This window comes from Lytechinus variegatus, chromosome 16 (genome assembly GCF_018143015.1).
Source record: "Lytechinus variegatus isolate NC3 chromosome 16, Lvar_3.0, whole genome shotgun sequence".
NCBI lineage: Eukaryota > Metazoa > Echinodermata > Echinoidea > Temnopleuroida > Toxopneustidae > Lytechinus > Lytechinus variegatus.
In genome coordinates, this window is record NC_054755.1 from 15,435,136 (window position 1) to 15,457,213 (window position 22,078).

Here is a 22,078-nt window from a genome sequence, read left to right on the forward strand (position 1 = left end):
CCATAAACTGTAATCATTTGCTAACTTGCTAAGCTATAATTACTTACTACTTCAATCTTTTTGAGTCCACTGCCGATAGGATCTGCTGCCGTCAGGCTGGTGTTTGCAGTAATGATGCTAGGATTAGATGCATAGATCTGCAAGAAAAATAAAAATGACAAACTTCAATTAATGGCACAACTGGAAAAATTTATGAATCAAAGATCCAGGCCCCGTATCACAAAGGTTAGCAATTAATTGCTTAACGAAATGGGAAATCAAGATCATTATTGCATGCATACTTTGCTCAGTAGACTGACTAGGAACCTATCAGAATTGTCCTTTCAAATCAGCAATTAATCGCTAGCCTGTGTGTTATAGGGCCCAGCACTTACTACTTTCTGGCTGCTGGGTTTTTTAAGGCAACTGTTTGACCGAGGGTGGGAAACTTTTGAGATTTCCTGTTATCACATTTATTCATGATTTGCAGTTGTTGAACTCAAAATGAATGAGTGTTAATCTTCATTCCTTTCATGAATGGGAGTTCGACAGATTGCTTGCTTCAAACCAGTCCATCCAACCAACCCTGAGTCAAAACCAAAGTGACACTTTAGAGTAGAGCAATTGTTGCCAATTCCACACACAAATCCACCTACGAATTAAATGACCAACTTCAACCCTGGGTTTAACACAGGAGCAAATGTCTTTCACTCTTGTGCACAAATTGACTGTGAGTAGTTCAAGTGATGGTGTGACGTAGTGCTACAAAGCACAAAATGAAAATGACCAAATATTGTATCTTACCATAATGTTACTATTCTGCCACAGACTTGGTATGTATGATGCTCGTAATGTCAGACTGTCTCCAATATCAATGTAAAATAATTCAGATCCAAAATCAGCAGTAAATAACAGAAACTAGAGTGGAAAGCAAAAAAAATGAAATGTAAATTATCTTTTGCTCTATTTTTATTAGGTAGGCTGATGTCAAATCCCCACTTTCCTTTTCTTATGTTATTACTTTACATGAAATCATAATTATTTCACATGTTTAGCGCTATTATCGATAACCTTTTTATCGCTAGTCTTGTCGAATAATACCCGCTATTATGTAGGGACATGACAGTGATTTTCTGCGATTTCACGGAAACTGCATTTTGAAAGAATCTATTCAAACAGAAAATCATGGAAAACATATTTTTCCTTAAAATGCACCGAACGCCAACAGAAGTTACTCCAAAATCTTGACAAAATATGAATACTAACTATCTGGCACAAAACACGATCTCACCCCCACTTTGCTTGCTCTAATCATGACAATGCAATCCTCGTGACTGCACTCGACCCCATTCAATTGTATGGAATAGATTCACAATCGTAAGCTCAATTTTAGTGAAGTACCAACTAAAGTACAAGCAGCACACGGCCATGTGGTGCTGCCCTCTACGTTTGAAGATGAACAGCACTATATCAAAATGGCGGATAGGCAAAAGGCATTCACTGCTCATAACGATGTCCAAAAAGCCCCAAAATTATCGACATGTGTCCCTGCTTAGGCGTTATGTACAACAAGTGGAATGCCTCTGGCCGTCTCACCTGCATCACACGATTCAACATAGCAGCAGTGCTGACTTTGAAAACTACTCTAACTCGCACAAGAAGTTCAGTGATACTTGGTTACTCTTATTTCCACGTTTTATGAATTAGACCAATACACTTACAGAGATAGGATGGCAATTCAACAAATACCCCCAATGTTGCCAAAATTCATTGACCTCACATGACCTTTGACCTTGATCATGTGACCTGAAACTTACACAGGATATTTAGTGATATTTGATTACTCTTATGTCCAAGTTTCAAAAGTCAGATCAATAAACTTGCAAAGTTATGATGGTAATTCAACAGATACCCCCATTATGGCCAAAGTTCATTGACCTTTGACCTTGGTCATGTGACCTAAAATGCGCAAAGGATGTTCAGTGATACTTGATTACTCTTATGTCCAAGTTTTATGAACTAGACCAACATACTTTCAAAGTTATGATGGTATTTCAGAGATGCCAACTTTTGGAAATCAGAATTAGGGAGGATTTGCAACTGCCACCAAATTATGTGCGCATAGCGCACATCTCGAGCGCAGAGCGCTCGACCCTTGCGGCCGGGGTCCAGGGCCCGCCTTAGGGCCCTGGAAGCTCTGGGTTTCTAGATGCTCTCTGGTGCAATCTGACCCTTATTTTGGGGCATTTCACATGTTTTCAAATAAAAATTGTTCCCACTTTTTTAACATAAAAAATATCAAATATGCATTCTTACATGTAAAAAAAAATGAGGGGACAAAAGAAGTACCTGTTCAACAATAATAATTAATGAGGAATTATCACTATCGGCTATAGGCAGGTTATGTTCCACTATAAATCCAGTAAAGAAAAGCTCAGCGCTGGTCCCTTGCTTGGTGAAATAAAGTCAACAGGGTACTAGTGGAGCTCGAAGATCTTGTCTTCGTAATGTCCGTAGGCCTATGCTGTTTGCTCCGGCTCCCGAACGGTGCTTCCGAATATCATCACGACCTCCGTACTCAACTGAAATGTCCACGCTGCAAGTTGCGCAAAATGCATGGTAAATTCCTCTTTCCGACCTCCGAATACACAGGTACTGGAGACTGTATTCAGTCTTATACTTCTGAGACCATTTCTTGGTCTTCTTTTGTTGATTTTCCGCCATTTCGTGTCAATATCAACCCATCAATACGCCAAAATCACACACCGATATTCCACCGCACGACTTGACAAATCCAGTGGCCGCAAGCGCACACACCTCGCGAAGCTAGTCGAGCCTACCGGCCTGGTGCACAGTGGATTTCCGTTGGGCATATCACATGCACCAGCTTTTCGCTGCTCCTTATTTGTCTACCTTTAACACACACAATTTAGTAGCAGTGAACGTAATGGAGTTACTACATGTTAAAGTTAGCAGACGATACATGTCCTTCCAATCCAATTTGATCAATAAAAAATCGTAATTTCGGGAGGATAAGGATGGTAATCGTAAGGGCGGGAGTTGGGATGAATTTTCGGGAGCCTCCCGATGAAATCGGGAGGGTTGGCATCTCTGGTATTTCAACAAATACCCCCAATTCGGCAAAAGTTTATTGACCCTAAATGACCTTTGACCTTGATCATGTGACCTGAAACTTGCACAAAATGTTCAGTGATGCTTAATTACTATTATGTCCAAGTTTCATGAATCAGATCCAAAAACCTTTAAAGTTTTGATTGTAATTCAATAGATTCCACCAAATCGGCCAAAGTTCATTGACCCAAGTGACCTTTGACCTTAGTCATGTCACATGAAACTCATGCAGGATGTTTGGTGATACTTGATTAACCTTATGTCCAGGTTTAATGATCTAGGTCTATATATTTCCTAAGTTATGATGACATTTCAAAAACTTAACCTCAGGTTAAGATTTTGATGTTGATTCCCCCAACATGGTCTAAGTTCATTGACCCTAAATGACCTTTGACCTTGGTCATGTGACATGAAACTCTAATAGGATGTTCAATAATACTTAATTAACATTATGGCCAAGTTTCATGAACTAGGTCCATATACTTTCTAAGTTATGATGTCATTTCAAAAACTTAACCTCAGGTTAAGATTTGATGTTGACGCCGCCGCCGCCATCGCCGTCGGAAAAGCAGCGCCTATAGTCTCACTCTGCTATGCAGGTGAGACAAAAAGGTTTTTTATATTAATAGGTTATCATGCAAGAGGTTTGAAGGTCTAACTGCACACCCACCTTTCAAGAGGAAACTCTTGATTATTACAGTACAAATGATGAGCAATATCTGTACTTTATTGTTCGAAATAGCTATCTGAAATTAAAAAAAAATCTTTTTGCCCAACTAATTGTGGGCCTGGCATCCACTGTGCAGCACCAGATTGACACACTCTATCCCTTAAACTGTTAAACGCCAAACAGGGTAGTAGTATTCCCATCTTTTAACGTTGTTTTGTCTGACGTGGCCGGGTTTTGAACTCCCAACTTCCCGGTTGTGAGACGGGTACTCTACCAACTGAGCCAACACACTGGTACAAGTGGGGATATGACATCATCAGTTTGCTCATTAAATATTCATGAAGACATGCATAGAACTGTTATTTTCTAAAAAAAAATATTGAATATGAGTTTTATTGTACCTTTAATACATTGACAAATTATTTCACACCCGCTCCTGAAAGAAGAAAATTTTTAATCATCACGAACCATCAAAACTTGAACTTTATGCATTTTATATTGCATAACATATTGGGCAGCTGCACATATATTCTAAGAGCTTTCTAAATCTTTCATGTATTTTCCTCAAACCTTCACAAATTTCTAAAATTGTTTTTTCTGGTATTTCAACACAAAACATTTTTATCAGGGTGAACTTCCTTCCCCTTTAAATGACAATTGAGTCTTACTGGACAACTGGGTAGGTCATGGTCCTGTTCTTCAAGAACTTCTGATGGATAGATGAGCTCTGAAGTCAAATAAACCAAGCTGTCTGTTGATGCACCATGGGAATCCATATCATAATGCTGTGCATTCATGATGAAGATATTGCTCTGTTTGTCAAAGCTGATAGCAGAGTTAGGATTGACCAAGTCATCGGCATGGAGCTATTAGGAGATTTAATTGGTTTTAAAAGATTGATTTTCTTAAATGACTATTATTATGATAACTATCATTATTTTATATACTGAACTTTTACCAATTGGGTAAAAAGCACTTATTGCATTGAACTAACTGTACAGAAATTTAAATTGTTCATGATTACGATAATAATATTCATCACGCTAGTATATTGAATTATCTTATAATAATAGCCATGATAATAATAATAATGTATCCTATATTATATATAATATAATATAATATAAACATTTTTTTTAAGTACACCCCTGTACAAGATACAGAAACAACAAGTGGAATGCCTCAGGCAGTATAACTTGCATTGTGTGATTTATTATAGCAGCAGTGCTAGCTTTGATAGCACAATGATTAATTATCCACAAAAAACAACCATTTATATAATGACATACTACGTTCATTGATCCTACATGTATATGACCTAAGATTCATGATAGATGATCAGAGATACTTGATTACCCTTAGTGCGAGTTTCATTAACTAAATCCCTAAAGTTTCAAAGCTATGAAAGCAAATTTCAACAAATACCCCCAACACGGTTAAAGTTTATTGACCTTAAATGACCTTTGACCTTAATAGTGTGACCTGATGCTCATTCAAAACAATAAACAATACTTGAATACTCCTTTGCCCAAGTTTCATGAACTAGCTCCATACAATTTCAAAGTAAATGATGACATTTTTGATAACTTAAACTAGGTTAAGATTTTGATGTGGATTTCCGCAACATGGTCCAAGTTCATTGACCCTAAATGACCTTTGACCTCAACCATGTGACCTCAAACTCGTGCAAAATAATCAGTGATACTTGATTGCTCTTGTGTTCCCCTTCATGAACTAGGTATATATAGTTTTCAAGTTATGATGACATTTCAATAACTTAAACTTTGTTAAGATTTCAATGGTGACGATGCTGCCGTTGATGTTGGAAATAAAGCAAGACAAAAATGTTATACAACGCCTACTAGGCTTGTTATAAAGGAGCAAATGGGAGGCTGAATGGCAAACTTTTGTAATGGTGCACAGGAACTGTTGTAAATGCTTACAGTGTATTGTTCTATAAAGGAACCGTTTCATGGCATTTCTTACCTCTACCAAATGTGTCTCTAGATTACTACGCCCATAGAACAGTCTTCCTTCTGATGTCAAAAAAGCAAAATCTCCATTGGCACCTAGGGTTATCAGATATCAATGACAACTAGGTGAATTATGGCAAGCCACAAAACTACACAGATGTAATATCCCTCAACAATGCATCAACCAATCTCTCTAGTAATTCAAAAGGGTGGTTAGAGTATTTGCTACTTTAAAATCAACAAATCTATAGAAAAAAATCCTCTCAAAATTAGCCAATGACAATGAATAAATTGTTTGGATTAGCACACACATAAGAAGCTTGGAACGGACAGAAGAAGTTGAAGAGAAAAAGTCCCACATAAATTTTATTTATGATATATATATGGTAAGAATTCACTTGGGACCCATTAAAAAACAAGGTGGTTTATGAACAATTAGACTTGCATGATTTTGTGATCAATGAAATATGCAACATGATCTTAAGATGACAACTGGATCACACAACCACACTTTTGTCAGCTTAACTCCTCACCTGGAATAAGTTCTTGGATATATTCACCATGATCATCTTCAAGATGTTCCATTAGATATTCACTGGCTCTGAACACAGACTGACCTGGAGTAACCAACATATAACATCATCATCAAGATGTTCTATAACAGAACCCCCACCCCAAAACCAACAATAGGTCACCCAACATGAATTTCAAGATCTTTACTTTGCTTGAAAAGTGCATCCTAGGCTTTGAAATGATATATAACTTGTCAAAATTAATCCCACACAATTACTTGATTGAATGCAGGAGTTCAGCGTATCTGAGATAAACTTCCAAGCAGTCCGAAAAATGCAGTCAAAGAAATTCTTGTTTTTTCTCTTTATTCAACTCTACAACTTTAAATTTTGACATTTATGAAGGAGAGAATTATCAAATTCAAATTTTTTGTTCATGACAATAGAAAGTAATGCGAAATAACTACAAAGCATGCATTCATTGCAATAGCATGACTAAGAATAAACAGAATGTACATGTACAAAACATAAATCATTAATTTTGATTTATTAACAAGTGGAACACCTCTGGCAGTCTTGCCTGCATTACACGATTCAATATAGCAGCAGTGCTGATTTTGAAAACAGCTATTGAATAATTATTCATAAAAGAAAACATTTATATGATAATAAAATACTATGTCCATTGACCCAAAATGACCTTTCACCATGATCATGTGATCTAAGATGTGTGCAAAACAATCATTTATACTTGAAATATACTTATGTCTAGTATGTTTCATGAACTTGATCCACAAACTTTCTAAGTTATGATGCCAATTAAAAAACCTACACGGCAAAAATGACCAAAGTTGACCCTAAATGACTTTTGACCTTGGTCATGTGACCTGAAACCAAGGCAGGATGTTCAGTAATATTTGATTACCCTATGTCCAAGTTTCATGAACTAGGTCCATATTTCGAAGTTTTGATGTCATTTCAAAATCTTAATCTTAGGTTAAGATTTGATGATGACGCCGCCGCTGTCGGAAAAGCGCACCTTTAGTCTTGCTCTGCTATGGAGGCAAGACAAAAATTGTAATACGCAAAGTGAAATTAAAAAAATATGCAAATGTCAGTGGAACTGTATGTTATGAAGACTGTGACACATAGATAGTAATGCCTTGTATGCTACAAGTTGAAGATGACCTTACCTCCAGTCTTTGAGATGAATAGTTCTTTTGGGCCCCACATCAAGAACTCCCCAAACTTGTTTTTAAGATGGACAATATTGAGGTTGTCACCATGGTGAGAGTAAACTATAGCTTTCATTGACAGCTCAGTATGATCTTCCTCTCTCTCTGGATTTCTACCTAAAAGGCATCGAAAGAAGAAAAAAAAACAAAATTGATAAAAGTACAAGAATAATTAATTTTAGTTTTTATATTATCATACAATGGATATATTTTCAAGGCAGTCTTGCAAAAATTAAATTATTATGATTTCATGTTTAAAAAAAATAAAGAGCAAGGTGAGGATCAGCACCACAACTCATTACATAATCATATCCAAACTCATTAAAACATGCAAAAGTTATCTTTAAAAAAAAAAGAATTTCAGCTTCTAAGGTCTTTCAAATAATACACAAATTACAAAAACTTGAGAAATAGTAATAGTAAAAAAAGCTTAAGTTGTACAATAGTCCCTGCTTTGTCCAAGCCTCCCTCATAGAAATTGCAAAGAGTATTGACCCTGAAAATTGTAAAGAAAATACTGTTTTACCTTCAAAGGGAACATGTAAGTAGTAAAATAAAGCTTCTTGTGTATAATCTTCCTGGTTTTGAGTCAGTAACAGAAGAGCCACAGAATGCCAAGGTAAGATAGGAACAGCTGCCAACAGTTCATGATCCTAAACAAAGAAGACAAACTTAAATTAAAACCATAGTTTTCCATTTTCTAAAATGCCAATTCCGTGTTCATCGGTGTTCTAAGCACCAAATTCTGTGTTCTTTGGTGTTCTAAACACATTCTGTTTTTACATGTAGGTGTTCTAAGCACCGCATTCTGTGATCTGGGGTGTTTTAACTCATTGAGTGCTTCGTGCACGCTACGTATCCTACTATAACATGCCACACTCGTGCTCGCACGCCTACTATTGACTGCTTTGTGCTTGCATTGTTTCCTAGCTTCGTGCATGACTGCGCACATTTGGAATTACAATCATTGTTACGCCGTTTTGCATTGTATTGCGCATCGCACACATGCCGTAATTAGCACTATTGTGGGCAGTGCGAACTCTGCTTTCTGACAGATCAACTTACTTACGCGGTTTACATTCGACTTTTTCGAGCATTTCTACATTTTTTACAAGATATGGCTCTGCCTCTGAGTGGGAAGAGATCTAGATTTTTTTATCCATACAAAACACTCCACGAAATGGTACTACTTGATACAACTCATATTTTAGCGGTAAAGATAATAACCAATCCACATAATGAGGACACCATTATAAGGGGTATGAAATTTCCTACAACTTTACTACACAATATTTTGTGGATAAACTAATCGTTAGAGAGTTACAAGCAATTGTAATCATGACTATTGAAAGGAGTGAATACGACTCGCGATCCCAAAATCAATGTGGCACAGGGGGGTTTTGTGGCTGGCACAGGGGATTAGCATCGGATTAGTACTGTGGCGTTGGGTTAGTAGTGTGCGTGGCATGTTAAGAGTTAAACACCACACTGTGTTCTTGAGTGTTCTAAACATCACATTCTGTGATCTTCTGTGACATGAAAAAAAAAACATGTTGATAAAGCTTCCGTACATAGGGAAAATCTTTTAAAACAAATGAGTTTCTATCAGATAGTTCAGAGCAGATGAAAGACATGCTAAACACTCATAAAAGGTTTGCTGAGCAGATTTTTCAGTTATGCAGTTTTGCTTTTGTTTTCATGACAGTCACCATATGCAATCTTTGTCATGGCCTGAAAAATTGTTTTTAAAAATTTCTGTTGCTACGTTCCTCCTGGATTGCAGAACTGCAGAATCAAATCAAAGATTGATGTACACAGGGCCCTTGCATAATTGTCAGTATACTGCTTGAGCTTCAACTTTTAATTATCAATTAACAACAAAAAATGTGTTTCATGTAAAATCATAATTATCAGTACTTATGGTTACCAAATGGGTCAAAAGTACATTTACTTAATTTAAACTATAAATATCCTCCATTCTGCTACTGAGTGTGATAACACTCTGAGAAAGAGTTTAACACACTAAGGTACACAACTTTCACAAGTTAAAAAATTACTTTCCTTCTGTTCTTCAAATTGGCAATCATAATGAATTTTCTACTCATTTTCACACATTAAAAATATACAATATGTACATGTATAAAACAGGTCAACAAATCTATACAGAAAAATTGCCAATTTGCAATTTTAAATAGTAACTTTGTTTTCATCACATTTCCAATTTAGAGATGAAGTGATTAGCTCAAGTTAAAACAGCTTTTACTCAGGAATGACACCATACTGTTCTGTGCATATTAATTTTCTCACACATTTTTCTCTTTTTATTATGAGAATAATATACATGATCATTTCAGGATAGAGAGGCCCTGCAAAATAGCCTCCTAAAGAAGACACTGAACCTCAATTTGTTAATGAATCATGTAGAAAAATGCCAATCTTTTATAGGAAGAGTATACCTGCAGATCATGTGGTAGTGGTGTTCCTTCGGGTTCAAATTTTCCTCTTTCTATGACAAATATGTTGATCAAGCCATCATCTGGTGCAATCCGTTTCCCTATGGCAAACACAGCATCGCTCCAATCCTTGTAAAGAAATATTTTGACATCATGATTACTTTCTATACAAATAAAAAGGTATTTCTACTGTACACTTTCTGAGGATTCATCTATAAAGGGGCTACATGTACAATAAACAAATACACAAGCTTTAAAAATTAGAATCATAAACATATACAAATATTTATCAAGAAAGTATAATGAATTCTCTAATATGCTTGTGAGAAGAGATATTGTTGGAATGTTTTAAGACTGTTCAGATTCAAGAGAGTGCTTGGAAGAAGGTTCTTCTACATGCATGACTGGTTAAGAGTACAGTGTTGATAACCAAAGCATGTCCTCGACAAAGTTCATTGACCCTAAATGACCTTTGACCATGATCATGTGACCTGAAACTGATGCAATATCATCAGTAGTAATTGATTATTTTTCTGTCCATGTTACATGAACTGGGTATATATACATTCTGTTAAAAATTTGAAGACATTTTAGTGGGCGTGTCGTGGTCTAGTGGTTTGACTCTCGTCTTTCAAACAGAGGGTCGTGGGTTTGAATTTGAGCCATGGCGTGCTTTCCTTCAGCAAGAAATTTATCCACACAGTGCTGCACTTGACCCAGGTGAGGTAAATGGGTACCTGCAGGAAGTAATTCGTCACAAAGCTGTGTGCACCAGATTCAGAAGACTAGCTGAGCCAGGGTTATTATTATTATAGGATATGATATAGGCAACCGAAAAACAAAACTCGTCAATTTCATCCTTAATTATGCCCAATATACTGTATATAAGAATTATGTCAAAGAATGTAATGATAAAAAGAAACATGTGTTCCATGGAAACTATCTATTGAAAGATTTGAAAGCAGAAATAAGATTTCACCTAAGTTTAAAGTATAATCAGAAAAGATTTAATGAAACTGAGTTGCGGAAGATACGTTTTTACTTTGAGTGAATACACTACCAGTCGCGGTTTTCATGGTCCGCTGTTGGTTGGCCTGTTGGAGCCGGAGAACAATGGATTCAGTCCGATGAATCTATTGTTCTCTGGTTCTCGACGGGTGACAGCGGGCCGAGGAATTGTGACTGGTAGTGTAAGTAACATATTTTATTGTATTTTTTGTATTTCTTGTAAAATATTGTTGTGTGATATGTGAATTTTGTTAATGTAAAAACCTGTATCTTTTGATATTTTATGAATAATAAAGTACCTCAATTGAGGATAAATAGAAAAAAAAGCTGAGCCAGGGTAATATAGGAGTGCCTAGCAAGTTGGATACATGTACGTGCGCTATACAAATCCTATATTATTTCATTATTTCAAAACATTAACATTGGTTAATTTCAGTGTTGACAATGCTGCCGCCGTCGGTGCCTGAAGCATCTCTCTGCTTTGCAGGCAAGACAATATTGGACCTCCTGCGTTCTTGCAAGGCGCTCAGCATTTGATTGGAGAAGGGTAATAATAACATATGTTATGCAGAGCTGGTAGAGCAGTTTTATAACTGAAGAGGCTGCCCTGGGTAAAATGTTATCATTGTTATCAGTGTGATTACTATTATTCAAATTTGTCCACATCTGGAAATCAGACCAAGTGTTATAGACCAACCCCAAATATAACCTACATACCTCACACCAAGTGTGTTGGCAGCAGTACTGTGAGAATTCCAGTGATGTCACTCTGTAATCAGCTGGTATAATTACTTCTTGATATTCTCCAGTTTGAAGAGTGTATATGAAGACTGTCCCATTGATGAGAAGGGCTATACTCTCTGATCGTATTACAGCACTTTGGACAATAGGATCATCAACCTGTGAATCAAAAAATAGCACAAACTCCAATATGCATGCATGAATAAAGTTTAAAGTTGAACCCTCAATTAGTTTAGTTACTGCAAGAACTTTATAATGACATTTAGGCTCATGACCGTAAAATCTATCCAGATCACTTTCACCCCCAAAGGCCAGTATTATGAGCGTTGAGCAAAGGACGAAAAGATAAACAACAGCTGCGCTATTACGTAAAATTTCTCTGCCTGTAGTAGGACCTTCGGAATGAAATTATTGTATTCCATATTTAATCACGTTTTCTAAGGCATATTGTATTCAATAACCCAATGTTAGTGCATTTTCAATTTCGAACGAAGAAAATCGACCTCGGAATAAGGAAAGTAAGCAAATAAAAATGACGGCATGCTTACAGGGACCGCACTCAGCGCTGCGCATGCATCCCATCGTGTATGGCCCCCTGCTGTGACTGTATATGCCGGGCTGTTGTTTCATCTTCGGACGAATGTCAAGAAACAGGTGTTTTGATACTTAAATTGCTTTCTTGAGGCAGTTACGGCTGGAGAAGAGAATTGATGAGAAGGGGAACTGGGGAATAGTGTTCTCAAATGGAAGTTTTTCGTCATGTATTTTTCATAGTTGATGCTAGAGGGATATGCTATTGTACAAAGAGCAGCTCAGGTATAATAATACTTACATGAAGCAGATTAGCAGGGATTCTCATTGGAGCCATTGGTGTCACAAATGCATTTTGGGATAAATAAGCATACTCGCTGCAAAAAAAGAAAAATATTAATGACTATACTTGTGAGTATACATGTAATTAATTTATAATATTCTTCAAAAACTTGGGCATGTTCTTCTCAATATCATCTTCCTACTTACTTTGCCATTTGCACTTTTTCTTCTTGATTAAGTTTTATCAACCAATTACTTTACAATAGATTATTTGCAAAGATCATTCATCACAGGCTACTTTTTTAATCTTTGGGTGTGCTAAATAGAACCCATTTTAATGGAACAATTACTTGAGAATCAAGAGTTACTAGTAAACTATTTGGCACCTAGCTGCCACCCAAAAACCAATAAACAGTCATCTAAAAGGAAGTTCAGGATTTGATTAAGCTTAAATGGACATCTTAAGCTTTCAAAAGATATGTTACATGTCAAAATTGATTTTAATAATAACCCACCCAAGAATTTTATTGAATGTTTTAGAAATTCAGTGAGTTTTTGAATGGTGGGTCACATTTGATAGCAGATCTCAACTAGGTTTAGCCATGATGGTGTTAATGGATCTGAGAAATTAGACCATCTGAAAGTAGATAACCGGAAAACTTCCATGTAGAAACACGGCCGTGATCTGGCAAAACTACGTATCTCCTTTTTTGCCATTCCGAGATATTCGACCTTGAATATTTTACATTGCTTCTTTTGCTTTTCTTGGAAAAGTGGAAAATGGTATATTGATTTTTTTTGTTTTCCTTTGATCTGCGGAACTTATATAAGCTATTGGCACCAAAAACTAGTTGATTTACACATTTAATCTTCTAATTTTCCACTTTTTTTAAAACATACGCACTTTTGCCTGATAAAATCGATGACACACTCCGAGCTTTTTATCAGGCAAAACTACGTATGTTCTAACTTATCAGGCAAAACTACGTATGTCACAAGGTACGCGGCCGCGTGGCAAATGTTTATCAGGCAAAACTACGTATGTCACAAGGTACGCGGCCGCGTGGCAAATGTTTATCAGGCAAAACTACGTACGTCACAAGGTACGCGGCCGCATGGCAAATGTTTATCAGGCAAAACTACGTATGTCACAAGGTATACGCTGCCGCGTGGCAAATATTTATCAGGCAAAACTACGTATGTCACAAGGTACGCCGCCACGTGGCAAATGTTTATCAGGCAAAACTACGTATGTCACAAGGTACGCGGCCGCATGGCAAATGTTTATCAGGCAAAACTACGTATGTCCTCCGCATGGCAAAGTTTTATCAGGCAAAACTACGTATCTCTTAAACATTGCGAAATTATCAGGCAAAACTATCCGGTGTCTCTGCCGCGCATTTTTACACATACGTAAAGCACATACGTTACACACATTGAAGCATGCACACACAATCGGCAAACGCACGTGCAGCCGCGGCGGCAGACCATCATGCAGACAGTTAGCTGCACGTTCGCTCTGCGGTATAATTTACGAGGGCGACCGGTAAAATGCAGAATTTGGGAGATACGTAGTTTTGCCTGATAAATCACCTTCTTCTTTTGCGGCTATTGTTCTGGCAAAACTACGTAAGTAGACTTACATAGTTTTGCCTTTTAATTCTCGTCAAAGCTTGAAAAACTACTTTTGTAAGTCGACTTACTTAGTTCTGCCTTTTAAATTTAGTGATTTTTTAGAGAATTTTACAAAAACTGGGTTTCGAATCTCCCAAAATAATTGGAGTTAGAATTTGAAATTTTGACAGATGAAAGAGCGTATTTAATATTATAAGAAACACTAAAAAACTGAAAAACGCCAAAAAATTACTTACGTAGTTTTGCTAGATCACGGCCGAACAGACGCGATGCAGTCCAATGATAAACTAGATTGCGCAAATTCAGTTTCTCATGGCCACCTCTGGGAGATGGTTAATGCTGTGTAAACCATTTAACTTTCTGTACATAGAAACTCATGGCCAAAAAACATATCGTGTCTAGCAGAAGTACGTGAACCCAGAAGTGCAATTTCACGGTATATTTGCACATTATTATTATTATTATTACTTATTATTTGTACTGCGCTTTTCCCATTAGGCCCAAAGCGCTTACAATGAATTGATAAGATGTAATGTATAAAAAAATTACAAAGTATGAAAGAGATGAGTTTTTAATGACTTTTTGAAGATTGCTAATGATGGAGACTGTCTAATTATTAGTGGTAGGTCATTCCAGGATTTTGAAGCCGACACCGTAAAAGTTCTGTCACCAGCTAATGTACGAGTTAATGAATATGTGAGGCGAAGGTGATCACTGGCCGATCTAAGAGCTCTAGTTGGTGTATAAAGATTCAAGCAGTTACGTAAATACTGTGGAGCCTGTTTATTCAATGTTTTGTAGACAATCAAGAGTAATTTGAACATAATTCTCTGTTTAAAAGGAAGCCAGTGAAGAGAATTAAAGAGTGGTTGGGAAGGATGATCACGGGGAACCTGTAAAATTAATCGTGCTGCCCAATTTTGTAGTCATTGAACTAGGACTAATTGATTAGAATTGTAGAAAGGAGCCCATTGCAATAATCGATACGAGACAGAACCAATGAACGAACAGCATTGTGACAGGCAGACTGGTCAATAAACCTTCTGATTCTAGAAATGTTCCTTAAATAAAAAGTGACTGTGCTACAGATATGAGAGATATGGTACGACATTGACATGCGGGAATCAAATGACACCAAGGTTTCGTATTTTTTCTGATGGTCTAATGAGTGTACCATCAACATCAAGTTGAACATTTGGAAGATTGCGCAAATTATAAGTAGAGGCCGCAACAAAAAATTCAGTTTTATTGTCATTTAGTTTTAGTTTATTCACTATCATCCACTGTCTTATATCTGATATACAATTCTGGAGTTTAACCAGTGCATTATTGAGAGCTCCAGGAGTCTTCGGATCAAAGAAACATATAATTGTATGTCATCAGCGTAAAAATGATAATTGATACAGTGATTTCGGATGATATCACCAACTGGAAGAGTATATATTGAGTAGCCTATGGGTCCGACTATTGACCCCTGAGGGAGTCCAAATTCTAGAGTTCATTATGATTCTGGCCTCTTCAATCTCGCCAGATGACAAACCACAATGCATGGCAAGGTCATAGGTTGAATTCCCAATTGAAGCGGTGTTTGTGAAGCGGAATGTGAGTTAATCGGATTATTCGCTCTGTAAAAGCAGGCTGTTTTCAGGGCGATATGTTTTTTTTATTCCAGAAAAGATAAACCGTTTTTAACAATTCTCTGTAGAAACACGTCGAAAGTCGATACTTACAAGAGAAACATCTGAGCAGTCTCTTCACAATTAGACAAGAGCCGCGGCGTAGGGCCAAGGTACCTGAGAGGAAGTGTTTCATCACTTATTCCATCTAGCAGAGAGCTAGACCATAGTGGTAGTATTTCAGCTCTGATCACCGCATTTACCAGAAGAATTCTGAAGTATAAAAAAAAATCACATTCTTATATATATATTTCTTATATTTTTTAAAGGACAATGATGTTCCAGATTCCTTTTGTATGAGCCTGGTGGAAGGCTGGGCCAAAACTAGGCCAGGGTTCCATTGCATAAAAGTTACTATTAAGCCAGGTATTACATTAACTTTGCCATCCAATGGTAACGATGATTAACAGCCAATCAGAATCAAGAATTCCATGCAAGTTACCACTGTATGGCACAGATACCCTGATGGTAACTTTTATGCATAAGGGCCCAGATCTAGGTCCACAATGCAGACAGAAAAGGAATACCATTCGCATTTTTCTAGGAATGTCCTCATTTCTAAGAATCTTTCCGGTCACCTCTTGGAAGTTTCATCAAGCAGTCAAATGCTATCTCTCACTGAGTGTGGATGTCAGTCCCCCCTCCCCCCCCCCCCCCCCCCTATAACTTAGACCCTATTGCTATACACTCAAACGACCAAAAAACATGCCTGTAAAAGTGTAAAAGGATACTTTTTGAGATCATGTGCATAACACATTTAGGGTGTCATAAAAGCAAGTATCGGGCAAAAGCAGTATACAAGTAGTCGAGGGGGAAAATATATTTTACAGGTTTTATGGTACTGCTTAGGGGGCAAAATTGTCCAAAACGCGCATGAAAATACTCAAATACTAGGGTATGGATTTGACCAAATGATAAAACTTGTTTATGGTGGGTTTGTAAAGCTGTGCCTGCATGTGGTCACGCATTTACACCATCCCCATTTTTACACAAGTTCATAGACACCGAGTCTGGAATAATAGCTGTTCACCAGGCCCAGGGGCATTTTATGACAAAGAATCAATTTTTATGAGAAAAAAAAAAGGGTGAGGTGTATAAACAAATGATCTTCATACTGTACTATCTAGATCTAGGTCAATCTCTAGGTATGTTGCAAAAGCACCTTCTAGGTGCATTCTGAATGAGGCATTGAGTGTGCTGGCTAGAATTGCAGGGCGACTGTGGGGGCATTGCTTTTTATTGTTTTATTATGTGCAAGGAAAGGTTATTCCCCATGGCATCATTGTTTATACGTAGTTGAATGTTTATGGCTGCTGTATAGACATGAAAAAAATTCTCACTTGGTGATCTTGCGACTCTGTGTGCTACTGGAACTTTGGCCCTGCTTTCAACCTCTTGCTTTTCACATTTACAGGTATCATCCCACTCTAAAATGTATTCATCCCAATAGACTATAGAGCAACATTTAAACTATATTGTGGTGAAATTTGAATGAAATCTACTGACGCTTAAGATGTTTTATTATGTCCGTTTCGGCAGCGTCTGTTATTTTTGGGAGTGTTTTGGGGCACTTCCATATGCAAATGCATGCGCATTGCTGTTTTCAATTAGTGCACCTTGGTCCCAGTTAAGATCACAACTTTTGGCTTAAAAAACAAAGGAATACATAAGAATTGAATATAGGCGATTTATATGACCTTAAAACTGCAATAACTTACTTATTTCTGGGGCTATTGAGATAAGTGAGGTGTTAAAGGTCTTGATGAGCTCTAAATGATGCTATGAAGAAAACACCTTATTTTTTAGTTTTATTTTTTTTGATTGATTGATTGATTGCATTTATTCTTTTTCATTCCAAATTTAACAAAAGTTACAATGTAAAGCATAACACAAAAATATCATATACAGAAATGAAAAAAGGGAACCCACTGGAAAGCAAAGCTTGTTAGTATGGGTTCCCTGCAATAAATAGTTAAAGTATATCTTTGATCGATGAAATTCAATTCGTAAATTAAAAAGGTTTGTACAATGAAAAAGAATACCAGTGGGGTCAAGCTTTTTATGTTTACTAAATAAGTTACAATTAACAGAAAAAATGTTATATCGTGCCCCTGCTGTATAAATAAAAAAAAAACCTAAGTTCAGGAGTGTTGGAACAGACAATCACTTGGACAAGAGAGGACGAATACTAAAAACAAAACAAAGACAAAAACAAAAACGGCACACACACAAACAAAAAAACAAAACAGAACAGGACAAGACAGCAAAAAAAAGAAAAGGAAAAGAAACAAAATGGCACACACACACACAAACAAAAACAAAACAGAACAGGACAAGACAGCAGAAAAAAAGGAAAAGAAACATAACAAAACACACTACAAAACATAGACGGACAGAAAGATTATAAAAGCAATAGAACTAGACATAAAGATGACAGGAAGAGAGAGAGAGAAAAAAGAAATGTGAGAGGAGAGGGAGAAAGAGAAGAAGGAAGAAAATAAGAAGGGAAGAAGAAAAGAAGGGAAGAAGAACAAAAGAGGTGGTAGCTGCTTACACAGAAATGTTTGAGTTCTGGGGTTTATACTGAAGGATAAAAATTTTCTTCAACCCTCGACTGAAACTTAAATGTGTTGGTTTGTTACGTAATGATTCTATAAGGGAGTTCCATAGTTTGATACCTGTAAAAATAAATGTTTTATTCAAGAGGATTGTTCTAGCTCTTGGTGGATGAAAGAGCCCGGCAGACCTAGTAGGATAATGATGAATATCGACATTTTTAGTAAACATGGAATAAAAAATATTTGGAAGTTCATTTTTATCTAAACTATACATGAGTTTTCCGAGATTGTATTGATACAAGTCACCAATCTTTAAAATATTATATTTATAGAAAAGTTCGTCAGTGTGTGAACGAAAATCAGCATGACAAATAATACGAATAGCCTTTTTCTGCAAAAGTAAAATTCTGTTCAGGAGGCAGTCAGCACAATTCCCCCATGCTGTTATACCATAGTTTAAATGAGGCAGGATCAAAGTTGAATACAAATTAAATAGTATATGAGTGGGAAAGAGAAATTTTACTTTGTTTATGATACCAATATTTCTCGAAATAATTTTACAAGTGTGATCTACGTGTTCTTTCCAGGAAAGATTATCTACTGACTGATCTTAAACAAAATAGGAGTAATGCCGAAAATTTGTTAAACAAATTATAATTTCCTCCTATAAAAGCCTCTTAATTTACTATCTATTGTCCACGGCGGACGGCATTTGAATAGTAATGAGTCAGAAAGAAGAGGATCGAGGGTATTTGAATTCCAGTTCATCGTGGCTTAACCGTGAACCAGAATAGCCTGGTGGTTGAGTCGCTGCCCGGAAAGCAGTAGATGGCAGGTTCGAATCCCACTGGTTCCAATTTTTTCTGACTTATGATTTATGATTTTCATACAGATCGAGCATACTGATCTTATGATTTTCATTACAGATCGAGCATACTGATCTTAAACAAAATAGGAGTAATGCCGAAAATTTGTTAAACAAATTATAATCTCCTCCTATAAAAGCCTCTTAATTTACTATCTATTGTCCACGGCGGACGGCATTTGAATAGTAATGAGTCAGAAAGAAGAGGATCGAGGGTATTTGAATTCCAGTTCATCGTGGCTTAACCGTGAACCAGAATAGCCTGGTGGTTGAGTCGCTGCCCGGAAAGCAGTAGATGGCAGGTTCGAATCCCACTGGTTCCAATTTTTTCTGACTTACGATTTATGATTTTCATACAGATCGAGCATACTGATCTTATGATTTTCATTACAGATCGAGCATACTGACTGATCTTAAACAAAATAGGAGTAATGCCGAAAATTTGTTAAACAAATTATTTTTGTTGTTGACTTTGTTCTTGCTTTATTTCAACCTATAAAGAAGTTACTAATAGTGATAAGAGGTCAGAGTGACAGCAGAGTGTGAGTTAGACAGCTGGCAGCCGTCTGTTTCGAGGAGTTTTTTAACATTTTATTTTTTAATTTCTCCTCGTACACAGACGGCTCGCTATCGTGCAGCCACCATTAGGGGACTTGCAATGCAAAATCCCCCCATCGGGGCTTTTCAATTTTTGTCTTCAATTAATAAAAATTTTGAAAATTAACGTGACCAAAATGCAAATTTATATTCCCTCTTGGCATTAATTGCCAAAAAACGGAGAAAAATGAAGTTAAAAGGAACAAAAACAGTGACTTACCTCGGCTGTTGCCCAAATTCACTTTCCCGTTTTATCCGATCTTAAGTACGTAAACATATGGCCATTGAGTCCCCTGTACAGATCGCGCTAGAACTTCGGTCTCTGACTCTGTATTTGGTGAGTGAAGCCAACGAAGTTCAGCTGAACAACCAACAAAACAGAAACCGAAGCTTTTGGTCTAAGTGTGAGTGTGCACCCGCTATACTGGTATCCAAAATGTTCGGGCAGCAAATTCACGGGTCGGTAAATTGCAGCCAAGCCAATTCGGCGGCAACGGTATCGGTACCACTGGCCCTGGCACTGCCCGATCCGCGCCCCGGCGATAGCGATGCCTGGGCCCTGGCCGATGCCTATGCGCTGGTGCAGCATTCGCGTGGGGTTATTACAATTACATGAATCAAACTTTAAAAATCAATCATTTGGTACCGTATCTCAAATTATCACAACTTTGCTCTACTTACATAGATAACATCAAAATCATCTTGTGGAATTTTGAGTTGGGCCTCACACGCAGGCGCAGGCAACACCATCAGCAACAATTCAACAAAAAGTTTCCGATCACAATCATGTGATCTTCAATTGCTTATCACGTGTTTTAGTACGTCACGAAACCATGACGATAACACGGCATGTGATTGGTTGAAAGTTTTTGCTAGAAGTACTTTAATCCCCATATATCCGGAGTTTAATACTCATTTTATCGTTAGTCATCTACAAATTCTTGTTTTGTCTAGGGCCTGCCTATGGATTGAAGTTGTTATATTATACTTAGCGTTGTCGATGCGTATGACGTGATAATTAAGACCAAAAAAAATTGCAAAGGCATGCGCACGTTACTTGAGCAACAAAACAAACGTATAGTCCAAGTTTTCTCGAGTGTTTAACAAAATTACATCAGACATAAACTTTAAAAAAGCAGCTGGGAAATCCTGAATAATCATGATTACAAAGGGGGTTACAAGACTTCGGTAACATAATGGAAAATTCTGGGCCCCACTTGGAGTTGTCTACTAAGTCTGATTTGATTACGGTAGTAAAACAGAAACGTCACCAAAGTGGAACCGTCACAAAGATTCGCTCTTTCAGCAAAAGTGCAAACGACAAGAATAAAACCATCAATATAAAAGTCTTACAAAATTCGAAGGATTTAAGGGAACTATCGACACAGAGTGCAACCAAAGCTTTTGACTTCAGTTTACATCGATCTAACCATAAAGACGTCCACGTCGCCAATGTTGTCTTTCCCACGTCGGGAACGAATTGCCTGAAGCACAAATCCGTACCTGGGAAGGGACATCGTTCTCGTGATCAAGAGGAGGTACATTCTCCCACCCGACATCGTCCAAGTCCTTCACCGCAGTCGACGAAACCAAAAGCGACACGCCCTTCTAAAACCCCTCAAGTCAACAAACCAAAAGGAGACAGTATCGCTGCCGATAGAAAAACGGGTCAGTCGTGTCAAACGAAAGACGTTCGCAATAAATCCCGCCAAATTGATAAGTCGGATAAAGATTCGACTGTTAAGAAGGATGTCAAAGCCAAACCGCACGAGAGCAATCGAAAGAAGCATTCCAAACCGCCTCAATTCCCAACAGAAGATGACGTTAACTCGACAGCTAAGACTCTCAAGGCTCGTGGTTATATCTTAGAAGGTAGACCTGATATCACAAAATATTTTTAGGTTTCAGTTTTTGATTTAGCCTAATAGTATACTGGGCAATAGCGTGATGAGCCAAACATTTACAAGGGGCAGATATGGCGGATAAAATGGGGGCCTGGGAACCAATTTTGAAAAAAAAAATGACAAGCAAACCAAAAAAAGGCTTTCTACGACAAAATGAAGATGAATTTTGGTCAGAAAAATTGACTACCCCCCCCCAAAAAAAAAAAAATAAATAAAAATAAAAAAGGTAATAATGATAATTGAATGAATAAATGAATATAAATAATAAAAATAAAAAATGTTTTCGCTGCAGAATATCGATTTTGGGGGGGGGGGTTGGGGTTGTTG

The 22,078-nt window shown here is 37.2% G+C and overlaps 1 protein-coding gene across 1 annotated transcript; it reads right to left on the reverse strand.

The window, feature by feature from the left end:
* Nucleotides 1-20: 20 nt before the first annotated feature.
* On the reverse strand, nt 21-20,718 carry LOC121430249. Its single transcript, XM_041627527.1, has 12 exons — nt 20,529-20,718; nt 15,882-16,040; nt 12,536-12,611; nt 11,680-11,862; nt 9,958-10,083; nt 8,028-8,154; nt 7,460-7,618; nt 6,288-6,371; nt 5,768-5,850; nt 4,450-4,647; nt 784-897; nt 21-137 (listed from the first exon to the last, which is right to left on the reverse strand). Exons 1-12 carry the CDS (start codon nt 20,546-20,548, stop codon nt 21-23), a joined length of 1,446 nt encoding a protein of 481 aa, XP_041483461.1. The 5' UTR covers nt 20,549-20,718.
* Between the last annotated feature and the right edge of the window lie 1,360 nt (nt 20,719-22,078).